The sequence below is a fragment of the Cherax quadricarinatus genome, chromosome 9 (assembly GCF_038502225.1).
Source record: "Cherax quadricarinatus isolate ZL_2023a chromosome 9, ASM3850222v1, whole genome shotgun sequence".
In the NCBI taxonomy this organism is placed as follows: Eukaryota; Metazoa; Arthropoda; class Malacostraca; order Decapoda; family Parastacidae; genus Cherax; species Cherax quadricarinatus.
The window spans coordinates 54,198,632-54,215,001 of NC_091300.1; the positions used below are offsets into that span (position 1 = coordinate 54,198,632).

The 16,370-nt window shown below is 40.9% G+C and overlaps 1 protein-coding gene across 5 annotated transcripts in view; it reads right to left on the reverse strand.

Annotated features, from left to right (window-relative positions):
• Positions 1–16,370, reverse strand: part of LOC128686044 (UDP-glycosyltransferase UGT5) — a 255,734-nt gene that overhangs the window by 173,849 nt on the left and 65,515 nt on the right. For 4 of the 5 annotated variants that reach the window (XM_070083432.1, XM_070083433.1, XM_070083430.1 and 1 more), the window contains one exon: positions 13,116–13,193. The exons of the other annotated variant lie outside the window; for it this stretch is intronic. In XM_070083432.1, the coding sequence (XP_069939533.1) occupies positions 13,116–13,193 (78 nt within the window). The remainder of the gene's footprint in view (positions 1–13,115; positions 13,194–16,370) is intronic. 5 annotated transcript variants of the gene reach the window in all.

Sequence of the window (16,370 nt, forward strand, 5' to 3'; positions counted from 1 at the left end):
TGCAACGGCCCTAGTTGCTAAGGACGTGGAGAAAGCCTTCGACACGGTCTGGCACTCGGGGCTGAAGTACAAGTTATGTAATCATTTTGACCTTCCCCTGAATGTCAAAAAGTTACTCAGCAACTTCCTTGATGGCCGCATGATGAGAATAAAATTCAGGAACTGTCTCTCTGACCACTTCACCCTGCACGCTGGAGTTCCCCAAGGCTCTGTCCTCTCCCCCACCTTGTACATCCTTTACATAAATGACATCCCCGACCCTGCACACCACAACACACTCACACTGGCATACGCTGACGACATCACACAACTCACCACACACGAACGCAACAGATACCTCTCACTCAGAACTCAACGTGAGGTGGACAGGATAAGTGCATGGGAGATCCTGTGGCGAATCAAAACAAATGCCGCCAAATCCAAAATCACCTACTTCTTCCCCAAAGGACGGCCGCCCCTACCTGTCTACCTCAGAACCACTACCACACGAACACCCATCCCCAGAACTCACAGCACCACAGTCTTAGGTGTAAACCTAGACGCCAGACTCAGACTACACACCCACATAAATGTTAAAAGAACCTTGGCCAGTTCTGCCCTAGGGCGACTGTACAAGCTCAGAGGTGCAAACCCACACACCAAACTCCATCTATATAAGGCTCTCATCCGTCCCCTTCTCTCTTATACACCTCTCGGCTTGTCACTCGCTGCCAAAACGAACATCCTAAAACTACAACGAATCTAGAATCGTGCTCTGCGGTGGGTGCTAGGAACGAGGTGGGACGACTTTGCCACCAGCGAGTCTCTCCACATCAGGACTGGCACTCCGGCATTGAACGTATTCTGGAAGAAACTCAGTGACAGACAAATTGACCGACTCGAAACTCACCAAGACACTTGGACAACCTTCTTAGACGAAATAATCAGGCGACCTGAAAACACTCTAAACCTTTTCCAATCTCTCTACAACCCTGACCCACTCCCTCTTTACACATAAATCTTCCCTCTAAACTCTTTCCTGCCCTCTGCAGGTGTGGACCTTTAACGACGTCTTTTTTCCTTTCCCGCCAACCTCAGACCTTCCTCTCCCCCGCCACTTGCATACCTAGAGGCAGACAACAGAATGACCTGCGATGGCGTGGCGCCGCCCCCCACTGCGCCTTTGCCTCCATTGCTGGACCATTGCCGGACCAAGTCCAGTCCTTCGCTGCGCCATTGCCGATGCTCAACCAAGCCCAGAACCAGACCCTCAACCAAGCCCCATAATGCTACGCAGCTGGGTTAAGCCCTGGCTCTTTTCCTACAACTTAAAACATCCTCTCACCCACTATTCCTCCCCTGTCCACCCCTCCCCCTTTCACCCGTACGGGTCTTACCTGAGAGTATATTTTTTTAGAATTACCGACAATATGTAAAGCAAAAGGACACAAGTGCAACTAATGTGACATTTATTGTGGCAACGTTTCGCTCTCCAGGAGCTTTATCAAGCCAGGAGCTTTATCAAGCTTGATAAAGCTCCTGGAGAGCGAAACGTTGCCACAATAAATGTCACATTAGTTGCACTTGTGTCCTTTTACTTGGTTTATAAGCTGCTTCTCCGCTGATATGCCGTATTCTATTCAAGACTGATGGACTGAACACATCGACTCAAGGTTGAGGGACTGATTACCTCATTCTCCTCCTGTTCAGGTTTCTCCTATGTATGGACTGATGAAGCCACTGTGTGGCGAAACGTTTCCTCAATAAAGATACCCAAGAGTTGCACATGTGTCTAATTTATCAACATGTCGGTTCTCTGAACCATTCATCTACAAATAGGGCATTCTGCTTGAAGGACAGGAGTAGGAGACAAAGAGTATGCTTTCCTGGGGCTGGGATGGAGGACATTGTTAGCCGGCTTGACAACATCATGAACGGTAATGGGATCAATCCTATTATTTGCCTCAGTGCTGGAAGCAATGATGTAGGCAAGCGTAGAAGTGAGGATTTAGTTAGAAAGTTCAGGACAGCTATAGACATGATTAGGAAGAAGGGGGGGCACCCTGTTATATGTGGCATTTTGCCAAGAAGAGGTGTTGGTAATGAATGTTTGTCCAGAGCAATTGGTATTAATTGTTGGCTGGATAAACACTGTAAGGATAATGCAGTACCATTCATTGACAACTGGGACAACTTCTATGGCCGAAATGACATGTATGCCAGGGATGGGGTTCACTTATCCAGGGCAGGTGTGGGTTTTCTTGCTAACTCAGTTGAGGGGGTTGTTAGGACTTTAAACTAGGATTAGTTAGAGGTATGGGTTTAGAAATGATTAATAATGAGTATGGATATATTGACTTATGCTCTGATATTAAGAATCTTAATAGTAACTGTCATGGAGTAACTCTGGGTAATGATAATTTCAGAAATTGTGTAAAAACAAAGATGAATAGGAAAAATGTGCAGAAGAAAAAACATATGATGGTATTTTATGCTAACAGTCGAAGTGCAAGAAATAAAATTAATGAACTACGTTTGGTAGCATGTGCTGGGAACTTTGATATCATTGCATTAACTGAAACGTGGTATGATTTAAAGAGTCGGGATATGACTGCTGAGTGTAATATTCAGGGATTTAAGTTATTCATTGTGGATAGATGTAATGGGAAGGGGGGAGGAGTTGCATTGTATGTTCGAGAAAATATTAATTGTTGCATAAAAACAGGTATAAAAATAGATGGAGCAGTAACAGAGTCTGTTTGGGTAGAGTTCGTGGAGGGTCAAGAAAAACTAATTCTAGGTGTAATATACCGACCTCCAGGCTTGGATCACGATAGAGGGAGACTTCTTTGGGACGAAATTGTTAGGGCTTCTGGACACAGTAACGTAGTCATAGTAGGGGACTTTAACTTTAGGCAAATTGACTGGAATTCTTTGACAGGTAATCTAGAGTCCAGTGACTTCATGGAAACAGTTCAGGACTGTTTTCTGAAACAGAGTGTAACTGAACCTACCAGGGGTAATAATTTGCTAGACCTAGTCTTGTCAAATAAGGAAACACTCGTGAATAATCTGGAGATCACTGAAGAGCTTGGCGCAAGTGATCACAAATCCATCACCTTTAGCATTAATTGGGAATGCAAGAATAATGATAATACAGTAAAAATCCCCGATTTTCGTTCTGCCGATTATAATGGACTTAGGGAACATCTGTCTATTCTTGACTGGGGTTATCTAGCTAATGATTTTATTGACGATAATCATACTTATGAATATGAAGGGATCTGCTTTTATGATTGTTTTCTTAATAATGTACACAGTGCCCAGAGTATATACATTCCCCAGAGAGAAATTAGGTCTAATAATAACGATCCCAAATGGGTTAACAGGAGGCTAAAGCATCTATTAGGGGAGAAAAGGGGAATTTATAGGCGCATCAGAAGAGGAGAGGTTAACCTTACTGACCAATATGTTCAGCTTAAAAGAGAAGTAAAAAAGGCGATTAGAAAGGCTAAACGTGACTATGAAATTAGAGTTGCTAATGAATCAAAGACTAATCCAAAGGGGTTCTTTCAAGTGTATAGGACGAAGGTGAAGGAAAAAGTAGGACCTCTGAAATCTGGGAATGGACAGCTGACGGATAATGAACTGGAAATGTGTTCCTTATTTAATGACTATTTTTGGTCAGTTTTTACACAGGAAGATGTAAATGAGATTCCAGTAATTAACAATTATTTAGTTCCTGATGAATTTAAGTTAACTAATATTACTGTCACGAGGGACATGGTTATTAAACAGATAGACAAACTGAAACAAAATAAGTCCCCGGGACCCGATGAGTTGTTTTCAAGGGTACTTAAGGAATGCAAGATGGAGCTTAGTCAGCCATTAACGAGTGTATTCAATGCATCCATCCTTACCAGTGTTGTGCCAGAGATGTGGAAGATGGCTAATGTGGTTCCTATATTCAAATCAGGGGATAAGTCCACTCCTTCAAATTACCGTCCAATAAGCCTGACATCTATAGTGGGCAAGTTACTAGAATCAATTATAGCTGACATTATCAGAAGTCACCTTGAAGAGCATAACTTGATAAATGAATCTCAGCATGGATTCACGAGAGGTCGTTCCTGCCTGACAAACTTACTGACGTTCTTCAATAGAACATTTGAGGCAGTTGACAGTGATAAGGAATATGATATTGTTTATTTGGATTTTAGTAAAGCCTTCGACAGAGTACCTCACAAGAGACTCTTAAGAAAAGTAGCAGCTCACAGTATAGGAGGTAAAGTTCTAGCATGGATTGAGGCATGGCTTACCAATAGAAAGCAGAGAGTTACCATTAATGGAGTGAAATCTGAATGGGGATTAGTCACTAGTGGCGTTCCACAAGGATCAGTTTTAGGCCCTCTCTTGTTCATAATTTACATTAATGACCTTGATGAAGGGATTACTAGTGACATGAGTAAGTTTGCTGATGATAAAAAGATAGGCCGTATAATTCACTCTGAGGAGGATATCAATGAACTCCAGGACGATTTGAACAAATTAATGTCTTGGTCTGAGAAATGGCAGATGAAGTTTAATGTGGATAAGTGTAAGGTACTTGCCCTTGGAAATGAAAATAACCCTCGAAGCTATAATCTAGGTGAAGTAGAGCTTGGTCATACAGAATGTGAAAAGGACTTGGGAGTCATGGTAAGCAGAAATCTAAAGCCAAGACAGCAGTGCCTCAGTGTGCGCAACAAGGCCAACAGATTACTTGGATTTATCTAAAGAAGTATAAGTAACAGAAGTCCAAAAGTTATTTTACAGCTCAATACATCACTCGTGAGGCCTCATTTAGATTATGCTGCTCAGTTTTGGTCTCCTTACTACAGGATGGACATAGACTCATTAGAGAACATACAGAGAAGAATGACTAAAATGATTTACTGTGTAAGGAACCTCCCGTATGAAGATAGACTTAAAGCCTTAAATCTCCACTCTCTGGAGAGGCGTAGAATGAGGGGAGATATCATTGAAGTGTATAAGTGGATGACGGGCATAAACAAGGGAGACATTAATAAAGTACTGAGGGTGTCGATCCAGGTAAGAACCAGGAATAATGGATTTAAGTTGGATAAATTTAGATTTAGAAAGGACATAGGTAAGTACTGGTTTTCTAACAGAGTTGTAGATGCGTGGAATAGTCTTCCCAGTGGGGTGATAGAGGTTAGGACCTTGGATAGCTTTAAGAAGAGACTGGACAAATATATGAGTGGGAGGGGCTGGGTTTGATTGGTGTCAAGGGGTACGGGAGTTATTTCTTGAGTAGCTTTAGGTAGATGTCGTTTTGATAAGGACCTGCCTCGTATGGGCCAGTAGGCCTTCTGCAGTGTTCCTACATTCTTATGTTCTTATCTTGGTACAGGGAATGCATTCTCTGGTCCCGTTCTTGGTGACCCACTGCTACTCACAGGTACAGTCACAGTGACGATACTTATTACAGCTGCACCTCAACCCGATTCATATATCAGGAATGATGGTATAAACCTTGGTAATAAATACCGACAAGTTGGTTTAGAAAGACAAGTAAGCAAACACTATAACATATTTATTAGAAAACGTTTCGGTCCTGGGACCTTGATCACTTCTAACATACGGAGGTAGAAAGACATTATATATATAGGCGGAGAGTGAGATGTGACGCACGTGACCTGAGGAATGTCATAAGAACATAAGAATGGAGGAACACTGTAGAAGGCCTACTGGCCCATACGAGGCAGGTCCTTATCAAAACAACCTCTACCTATGATGAGGACGGGTAGACGATGAAATCATGTGGCTCCTGTGTTGTTGGGTTGGTGCTGCTTAAGTATCATGTATGCCAATGTCTGAGGTCTGGTTCGGTGAGAACGAGTTGTGCCTCGTTCCAGTTCCTCAAATGCCCCGTGGAGTCTCTGTGGAGGACACAGGCGTACCTTACATCGTCTCTGTTAGAGGCATTTCGATGCTCATTCCGGCGGACTGCAAGATCTCTGCCTGTCTCGCCTACATATGTAGGCGTGGAGTCTCTGTGGAGGACACAGGCGTACCTTACATCGTCTCTGTTAGAGGCATTTCGATGCTCATTCAGGCGGACTGCAAGATCTCTGCCTGTCTCGCCTACATATGTAGGCGTGGAGTCTCTGTGGAGGACACAGGCGTACCTTACATTGTCTCTGTTAGAGGGGGGCATCGGGCAATTTTCCGCACGCGCTCACCGAAAAATCGAAAAAATATGGAAATTGAGTTATATATACTGAAAAATAGCTCAACTCTTTGGCAACACAATGGTACCAGAATGAATGTTCTACGACGTTTCTACAAGAAATTATAGTCATTTATATCAGGTATGGTGACGGCGATGTTGGTACCGAGTCTGCTCACGGCCTATATATTTTTTTGGAGTTATTTTCTTGTTTTTTATCTCCTTTTCAGGCCGAGGGACTGATTTAGATTTTGCCACCGAAGTGGCTAGTTTATTGTGCACCCCATATCCATCCTGTGGACGGTAGCACGAGAGCATATGGATACACAAAAGGCCTAGGAACTAGGCCCCAAAAGGTTAACAGGAATACATATGGATTTATATCTACATATCTATAGTTCACTTATCTGTTACAAGCAAATTTAGGAAATTTGCTTAGTATATCTGGTATCTTATTTTCATTAATAAGATATCTTGACATGTCACATAGGTTATTATACTGTCTGTCTCTGTATTCCTCAATAAGTGGACAATTAAGCACATAGTGTTCAAGATAATGACCATATGCCTGATCACATAATTTACATTTAGTTTGATCATCATCTGTGTGTCTCCCAAACTGCCAGAAGTACTTATAACCAAGCCTAAGCCTGGCCACTACAACATCAGTCAGTCTGTTCACATTGCAAGTTGCTCCATAAACATACTTATCTACGTTCATGTTATCATAGTGGGTTATAGATCTACTCAGGCTTCTAACTGCATTCCTATAACAATCATTTTCATTATTTACTTCTCTCCTAATATTATTCCTAATGCTAGACACAGTTATACCAAAGTTATATTCTACATTCTCCTTCTCGATACTCTTCTTGGCTAACATATCAACTTTATCATGAAGGAGTAATCCAATGTGTGATGGGATCCATAGCAATTGTACATTAATTCCTTTGTCCCTAATTTTTGAGTATCTATACCTGGCTTCCCCAATGAGCATGTTGTTGGAGTCATTATATGAGCCAAGAGCCTTCAATATTGACATAGAATCAGTAATGATGATAGAGTCAAGCTCAGTGTCATAGGTTAGCTTTAGCGCCATTAGGATTGCAAACAATTCAGTTTGCAGTGTAGACGCCCAGTTGTTAATTCTTATGGCTAACTCAACAAATTTATTATCGTTCTTAACTAGGGAGGTGGCAACAAGAGCAGATGCAGCCCTGCCAGAAGACTCCTGTTTAGATCCATCAGTGTATATAACTTGTGATAACTTGTTACTACCAGCTAGGTGAGAAATTTCTTCTTGAGCAGTTGCTCTAACAAGAGATTTAAGGAAGGGATTACTAGCAATGAGCTTCTTGGGAGAAACTTGTAGGTATGTGATATTAAATGAACACATCTTCCATGGAGGGGTGAAATGCTCTTGTTGCCTACAGTGATACAGTTCATGCAGGTTATAAAACTTAATGCAATTGCACGTTTTCACAATCCATTTAGATCTGTGTGTATTTACCTCTAGACACTTGGTAAGATTCACTGTGACAGTGTCTGGTTCGTTTCTCAACATTCTAATACCGAGTACAGTGTTAATTTCAACAATCCTATCACTGATACTAGAAATACCAAGCTCCTTCCTCATGTTAAGAACTTTTGTAGATCTGGGACAGCCAAGAATAATCCTGAGAGCTTCATTTTGCATTAACTCCAAGGGTCGGAGAGAACTTTCTCTAGCTAATATCAACATGGGAGCAGCATAATCAATTAAGGACCTAACATAGGCTATGTACATCATTCTCACGATTCTCACATTTGCACCATAGTTGGGATTGTAGCCAGCAACAGCTTTGAGAGCATTTAGCCTAGCTTTACATTTCTTGTTTAGTTGTGGTATAGTGGATTTGTTAAAGGGTACATCTACACCAAGATATCTGTAAGTTTTAACGTAGCTAATGATTTCACCCTGCAAATAGATGGGTGGGGGATGTCGTTTGCTTGTTAATATCTTAGTTTTAGAGGAAGATATTATGAGGCCTAGTCGATTACAAATTGCTTGAACTTCATTAAGAATGGTATTCATCTTCTTATGCCCTGTTGTATGGATCATGATATCATCAGCATAGCTTATAGCTATATGTTTAGGTGAGGCAGGTAGAGCATTTAGGAGAGCATTAATCAGAATATTAAATAGCATGGGACTAAGAACTCCTCCCTGCGGTGTACCTAAAGACATTTCTTTAGAATCACTTCTGAAGCCTTGGTAAAGGACAGAGGATACTCTATTTGACAGGTATCCTATTATCCAGCAGAGTAAGCTACCACCAATATTCATTTTGGCTAGTTCATGTAGTATAACGGTTCTGTTCGCAATATCAAATGCAGATTTTAGATCAAGAAAAGTGGTAAAACTAGTAGAGGTGTGTGCAGTGAGAAAGGTGGAAATACAGTTCTGCACACTTTTACCTTTCATGAACCCATAGAGGTAGGGGGAAAGTTGATGTCTGATTCTGTAGTACAGTCTGTTAAGCATCATTCTTTCAAAAGTTTTACAAAGACAACTAGTTAAGGAGATCGGCCTAAATGTATCAGGCTGTTGGGGCTTAGGGATAGGCACAATGAGACTATTGGTCCAGGAAGTAGGAAGAACGCCCTCAATGTAACTGAGATTATACAGTGCCAACAAAGGGTTATCAGGCACGTGCCTTAGAGTTCTGAGAATATCATAGGTTATACCATCCTCTCCAGGAGCAGTTGATCGACCTTTGGTTAATGCATTATCTAATTCATACTCGGTAAAGAGGCAATCACTCTCATCAATATTTTGGCTCATAAAATTAATCAGTTTCAACATTTCTTCAGAAGTACTCTCTAAATTTTTTCTAATATGAGATGGAAGGCTTTCATGCCTGGATGTTTTGGACCAGTCATTTATGAGGTCATTTGCTTTTTCAAGAGGAAAGGGATGAGCAACATTGCCAGTCTTTTTCCTGGTTATTTTATTTATACCTTTCCAAGCCAAACTCAAAGGGGTGGACCTATTTAATCCACTAACAAACTGTTCCCATTCCTGTTGCCTAAGTTCTTCCTTTCTATTCCTTGCATTTGTTAGTGCAGCTTGGAACGTTCTGAGCAGGTCTGGGGTTCTACATTCACGGTATGCTTTACCAATCCTCCTAGCTGCATGTGTTAGATTGCGCAGCTGTGGATCATTATAGTATTTACATTGGTTTTTATTGTTATTTATAGTGGAGGGTTTTTGTTTCCTATTCCTGCCCACTTGATCTGTGAGAACACTCTCAATAGTGGTAATTAAATCATCATTAAATTTTTGTGTGCCAATGGGCTCGTAATTCTTATACCATTGATCCAAGTGGTTAATAAAGTTGTCTCTGTGTTCTGGTTTGAGAATAAGTTTCCTCCTTCTGTATTTAGCTCCTTGATTGCTGGAGATGTGATCAAGATTGACAGTTGTTAGTCTTGGGAAGTGATCAGATAGAAGATCATCAACTATGACAGAGTCATGCATCGTATATGATGTATTAAATCCAAGACACAGATCTAGTATGCCACCATATATGTGAGTAGGCTCAGTAGTGCCCACAATTCGAACATTATCATGCTCATTTAGCAATCTCACTAGTTTAGTTCCATTGGTGTTTGTTATAGACCCACCAATATTCTTATGTCTGGCATTAAAATCTCCAAGAATGATGGTAGGTTCACTATTGATGCGATCTGGTAAAGCATCAGGTCGAAGCTGGTTCGCTGGGGCATAGAGATTAAAAATGTTTATGGAAAAATCGCCTGCATATACTTTGACACCATGATACTGCATGTTAACTCGACTCTGCAAGGAAAGGAGTGAATGTGGCAAGCTCTTTCTGACATACATCACACAACAGTTGGTTGACCTTAGGTTATACGCTGCACATCCAGGCAAGTTTGGTGGAGGTGCTCCATCTTTCAATCTACATTCCTGCAAACAGATGACATCAATATTCTTGGTTGCACTAATATGATGTAAGTCAGGCAACCGCTTCCTGATGGAAGCAATGTTCCACGAAAAGATTTGTAATGTATCCATTGTAGTGAGTTATTACAATCTCTTGCTCATAAGATGGTAAAACTATTATGCTTTGACTACAGTGTGCAGATACTTAAGAGCAAATAGCATAGTTTGTACGTCTTTATCTTCAGGACCTTTATTTTTAAGCATTTCTCGGCATTTTGGCAGCCAGTGATAAGGCAAGTCTTGAAGGCAAGAGTTATGGGCTTCTTTCTCACAAATTGCTGGAAGCTGAACGGAGATTGCTGCACTTTGGACATCACCACCATTCTCAAGAGCATCATCCTGATTACATATATTTATTAAACTTGTCAGGATCTGTTCAAGATGCTCAATTTTTTTCTGGAAAGTTGTTATAATATGAGGAAGGTCAGGCGAATCCAATGCCTCTCCGGAGGATGGCACTTCTGGGTTAGTGCTTTCTTTAACACCTATCACCTTAACAGGTACCATGGTTACATTAGTGTTCTCTGTTTCATCATTCATTGCAGGTTGGTCCTGTGCATCTGACTCATCTCCAATTTCCAGGGAGGTTACCTGTGTGGTGTCCGTCTGACTGTTGTAGTTGTGTGTATTGGGAGAAATGACAAACTCATCCCCATATTCAGGTGTAGCCATAGGTATCTGTAGTGGCAGACCAGTAGTTCCATATGTGCTAGCAGGGATGGCTAGCTCCTCCACAGCTGGTGTGTGTGATGGCATTCTGGTATCACCAGAATCCTTTGCAGTGAGGTGGGGTTCTTGCACACTTTGCAGAGGTTCAGTCTCAGATCTGGCTGTGGTAGACTGGATGGCCCCATCCTCAGTTACCATTAAAGGACTGTTATCGAGGGACTGACAACCTCAAATTCTACGACTTTAAGGGTGATGGACTGATTACATCGTCTTCACATCTCTACTGTTCCTGCCTACTTTCTGTATTCGACTGAAGAAGCCTACTGTGTAGGCGAAACGTTTCGGAATAAAGTTGTCTAAATGTTGCATATGTGTCTTACCTACAACTTATCCGCAGACTTAGTGACAACCGGGAACCAGACGGGAACGGTCGGCAGTGTTCCTGCTCCCGAGGTACCAGCAGGAATCGCCCATTATTACGCTTATATATCAACTCTACGGCTTATTTGTCTATCAGAATTGATCTAATATGATATAATAAACACTATAAATAACATACAAACATGTTATATACTCTAGGCTGAATAAAATAGGCCAAAATATGACGAGAGATTATCGGGAATATTTCGATAAATATTGAGTTACTCCTCTCCATGTCCCATTCTTTAGTCTCTGAGTAAGAGAAAACGGTGTTTTGAAGAGGATAACTGCTCTAGAACATCAGTTTACGAAGAAATACACCCAAACAAACGCGATTTTCGCGATTTTTTTTTTTTTTTGAGACGGGGGCCGGCCGGCATTCCCGGCCGATATCTCGGAAGTAACTTATTCACCTAAAGTTCGAAGTGCTTCCTTTATTACTTAATTAAATGGAATAATATTCACAGACATTGTAGAATAATGATTTCTCTTATTTCCACCGATGAGTTTTTGGAAATATTCCAAATACTTTGGGAGTTATGTGGGAGTAAAGGGCAGACTTTTTGCAATATTCCAGAAACTAACAAACTTTATTTTTTTGTGAAATAACGATAAGGTATTTTAGAGGAAATCGATCGGTCAAAATAAGTATTCGCATTGTTCTCTCGGCACCAAGTGTCCAAACAACCTTACGTAGCCCCATATAAGAATGACTTCTGTCCCAAGGGCATTTTCAGTAAATCAGTTGTTGTTTGAGGTATATTTTTGATAAATATTTTCAAGAAAGAGTGAGAACACTTTGTCTTGTGCACCAAAACTGGAGAAAATCGGACGGTAAATAAACGAGTTATGAATTTTGCCCGATGGCCCCCTTAGAGGCATTTCGATGCTCATTCAGGCGGACTGCAAGATCTCTGCCTGTCTCGCCGACATATGTAGGCGAGACAGGCAGAGATCTTGCAGTCCGCCTGAATGAGCATCGAAATGCCTCTAACAGAGGCGATGTAAGGTACGCCTGTGTCCTCCACAGAGACTCCACGGGGCATTTGATGAACTGGAACGAGGCACAACTCGTTCTCTCCGAACCAGACCTCAGACGCCGACGGTGCCTAGAAGCCTCACTAATCGCCGTCACCGACACTATAGAACGCAACACTGGAAACTACAAAATTTCAAAAACATTGGCATACATGATACTTAAGCAGCACCAACCCAACAACACAGGAGTCACATGATTTCATCGTCTACCCGTCCTCATCATAGGTAGAGGTTGTTTTGATAAGGACCTGCCTCGCATGGGCCAGTAGGCTTTCTACAGTGTTCCTCCATTCTTATGTTCTTATGACATTCCTCAGGTCACGTGCGTCACATCTCACTCTCCGCCTATATATATAATGTCTTTCTACCTCTGTATGTTAGAAGTGATCAAGGTCCCAGGACCGAAACGTTTTCTAATAAATATGTAATAGTGTTTGCTTACGTGTCTTTCTAAACCATCAGGAATGATCTTCCTACCTGTGCTTGACATTCATCAAGGCTATGTTGAACACTAGTCAGAGGGACTGACTACATTGTCTTCTTCTTTCTTTAGATTCAACTCGCTTAAATAACCTCTGTGTTTTTATCGTGAAAAAGTTACCCCTGACTGAGGTAACTTTCTCGCAATAAAAACATCTACGTACTGCATATATATATCTTATTCATCACTTTTCAAAAAGTCACTCGGAAAAAAATTAAAATCAATCAGATACATGTCACAGGTATTACGTTAAGTCTCATAGATTCTAAAATACCAGAGGATCACTATACCTATTAACAATAACGAGACTGCCGTTGAGTCGAATGTCCCTGAGCGTGGCGGCGTCCACGTCACTCGCGATCGCCATCCTAGGAAGAGAGAGACAGAACTCTGACATTGTCGCAATAAGTTATACTATGAAGAATAATAATAATCATGAAAAAAATCAGGGGACTTTACACATATCCAGATATGATGTAAACTCTCGTGACTAACGTGTGGAAAGTAGCGGTACAAATATATGATATTTCTGAGGCATTTAGAAATAATGAAAACATTCACTGGAATAAAAAAACAGTCTAGTTTAAAACTTTGAATACTTACCGTAGCGAGTGATCACACAGGTGAATTGAGTCACATTTACAATATAAAATATCTAAAAACGTTTGTTATTTTTTTTATTAATACACCGGTCGTTTCCCACCAAGGTTGGGTGACCCGAAAAGGAGAAACACTTTTATCATCATTTACTAAATCACCGTCTTGCCATAAATTTGCCTATACAGCAGTTAAAAAGCTGCAACATATCAGCGCCCCTCCTTCAGAATGCAGCCACTGTACTTCCCACCTCTAGGACTCAAGTCCAGCTAACCAGTTTCTCTGAATCTTTTCATAAATGTTACTTTGCTCATGCTTCAACGGCACGTCAAATCATATAAACCATTTGCCTCCACTCGCTGCTATATAACACACTCACGCACACTTGCGGGAAGTCTAAGCCCCTCGCACACAAAACTTTCTTTATCCCCTCCTTCCAGCAGTATCCAGGATGACCTCTACACCACCTTCCTTCCACTATAGATTTATATGCTGTCCAAGTCATTCTATTTTGTCTCATCATCTCTAGATGTCCAAACCATTACAACAATCCTTCCTGGATAATACTTTTAGAAACCACGTACCTCCTTCTAATCTCCAAGCTATGGATTCTCCGTAATATATTCACGCCACACATTGTCTTCATATATGACATCTCCACTGCCTCCAGCCTTCTCCTTGTTGCAACATTCACCACAAATGCTTCACACCTATATGAAAGTGTTGGTACCACTATACTCTCATACAATTTCCTCTTTGCTTCCGTGTGTAACGCATTCTTTGTCCCCAGACTCCTCAGTACACCATTCACATTTCACTCCCTCATCTATTCTATGATTCACCTCGCCTTTCATAACCAATCTGCTGACAAGTCCACTCCCAAATATCTGAATACATTCACCTCCCCATACTCTCTCCCTCCAATTTGATATCCAATCTCTCATTACCTAATTTTTTTCGTTACCCTCATCACCTTGCTCTTTCCTACGATCACTTTTAATTTCCTTCTATTATATACCTTTCCAAAATCGTTCACCAATCTCTGCAACTTCTCTTAACAATTTCCTAAAAGAGATAAAGAATGTAATACTTTGTGTTAGATTCTTTATCGAACCCAGCACTTTGTGTTAAATTCTTTATCTTTTAACCACATACCTCTTGCCAACACCCGAGCATTCACTTCTCTTACAACCGCATCTATAAATATATTGAACAACCACGGTGACATCACACATCCTTGTCTAAGGAATACTTTTACTGGAAAATACTCTCCATCTCTCCTACATACTCTAACCTGAGCCTCACTATCCTCATAAAAACTCTTAACTACTTTCGGTAACCTACCTCCTATTCCTTACATTTGTAATATCTGCCACATTGTTCCCCTATGCACACCATCATTGTCCAAATCTATAAATGCAACGAAAACCTCTTTACCCTTATCTAAATACTGTACACTTGTATGGTTCACTGTAAACACTTGGTCTACACACCTCTTCCTAAAGTCTCCTTGTTCATCTGCGATCATGCTCTTCGTCTTACTTTTATATTTTTCTGAAATAACTCTACCATACACTTTACCAGGTATATTCAACGGACTTATTCTCTTTTAATTTTTAGTCTATTTCGTATCCTTTGTCCCTACACATAGGAACTATGCATGTTTTTTGCCATTCTCTAGGGACCTTGCCCTCTTTCGTACATTTATTAAATACAAACACCACCATTCCAAAATTATATCCCCAACTGCCTTTAACATTTATTTCTTTATTCCATCAATCTTAGCTGATTCTACCCACTGCCTCATCCACCACCTCCACACTCACAACTGGATCTTCCTCACTCCTAAAAGATGTTATATCTTCTTGCCCAATGCTCGAAATCATAGCTACCCTATCTTCATCAACATTTAACCGTTCCTCAAAATATTCCTTCCATCCTCCTGATACATCCTTTTCTCTATCTAATAACTCTTCTCTCCTATTTTTTCCATTGCAACAACGGTATACCATGAGGTAAGTCTGACATTTTCAAAAAGCACTGGTACCTGCACTGGCACCTGCACTGGTACCTGCACTGGTACCTGCACTGGTACCTGCACTGGCACCTGCACTGGTACCTGCACTGGTACCTGCACTGGTACCGGCACTAAAAACACACAAAAACAGGGCAAGGGCCACCAAATAGACAGACATTGAGAAGGCTGCCCTTTCTGATGTTGATTTAAGTGAACTTCTAGACCAATAATCAGAAGAGTCATAGGTGTCATTAGATAAGAAGATAAAAGAGTTTTTTTGTCTGCCGTCACTCTGATAACGTTCTCCATCAATTTGTAATTAAAAATGCTAAGGTACGAGAAAACGGAATGCTGCAGATAAACTAATTAAATGAAGGATCATGAGACGAACAATTCAGATGCTAAACATTCCTTATTTAAAAATGTAATATAAAATAATATAATAATATAATATCTTTATTTAGTATTTACAAGGCACAGTACTCGCTCCCATTCTATTCCTCATCCTCATTTCTGACATAGACAGATATGTAAGCCATAGCTCCGTGTCTTCCTTTGCGGATGACAACCGGATCACCATGGCAGTGACCTCCATCAAAGACACTGTGAGGCTCCAAGTGGACATCAACCAAATCTTCGAATGGGTCACTCAAAACAGTATGAAGTTCAACGAGGAGAAATTTCATCTACTCAGATATGGGAAACTTGAAGAAATTAAAAATGTGTCAGGGTATACCACAAATTCTAACCATACAATAGAGCGGAAAAGTAATGTGAAGGACCTGGGAGTGATAATGTCAGAGGATCTCGCATTCAACGACCACAACAATGTATCTACCTCATCCACTAGGAAAATGATAGGATGGATAATGAGAACCTTCAAAACTAGGGACGCCAAGCCCATGATGATTCTGTTCAAATCGCTTGTGCT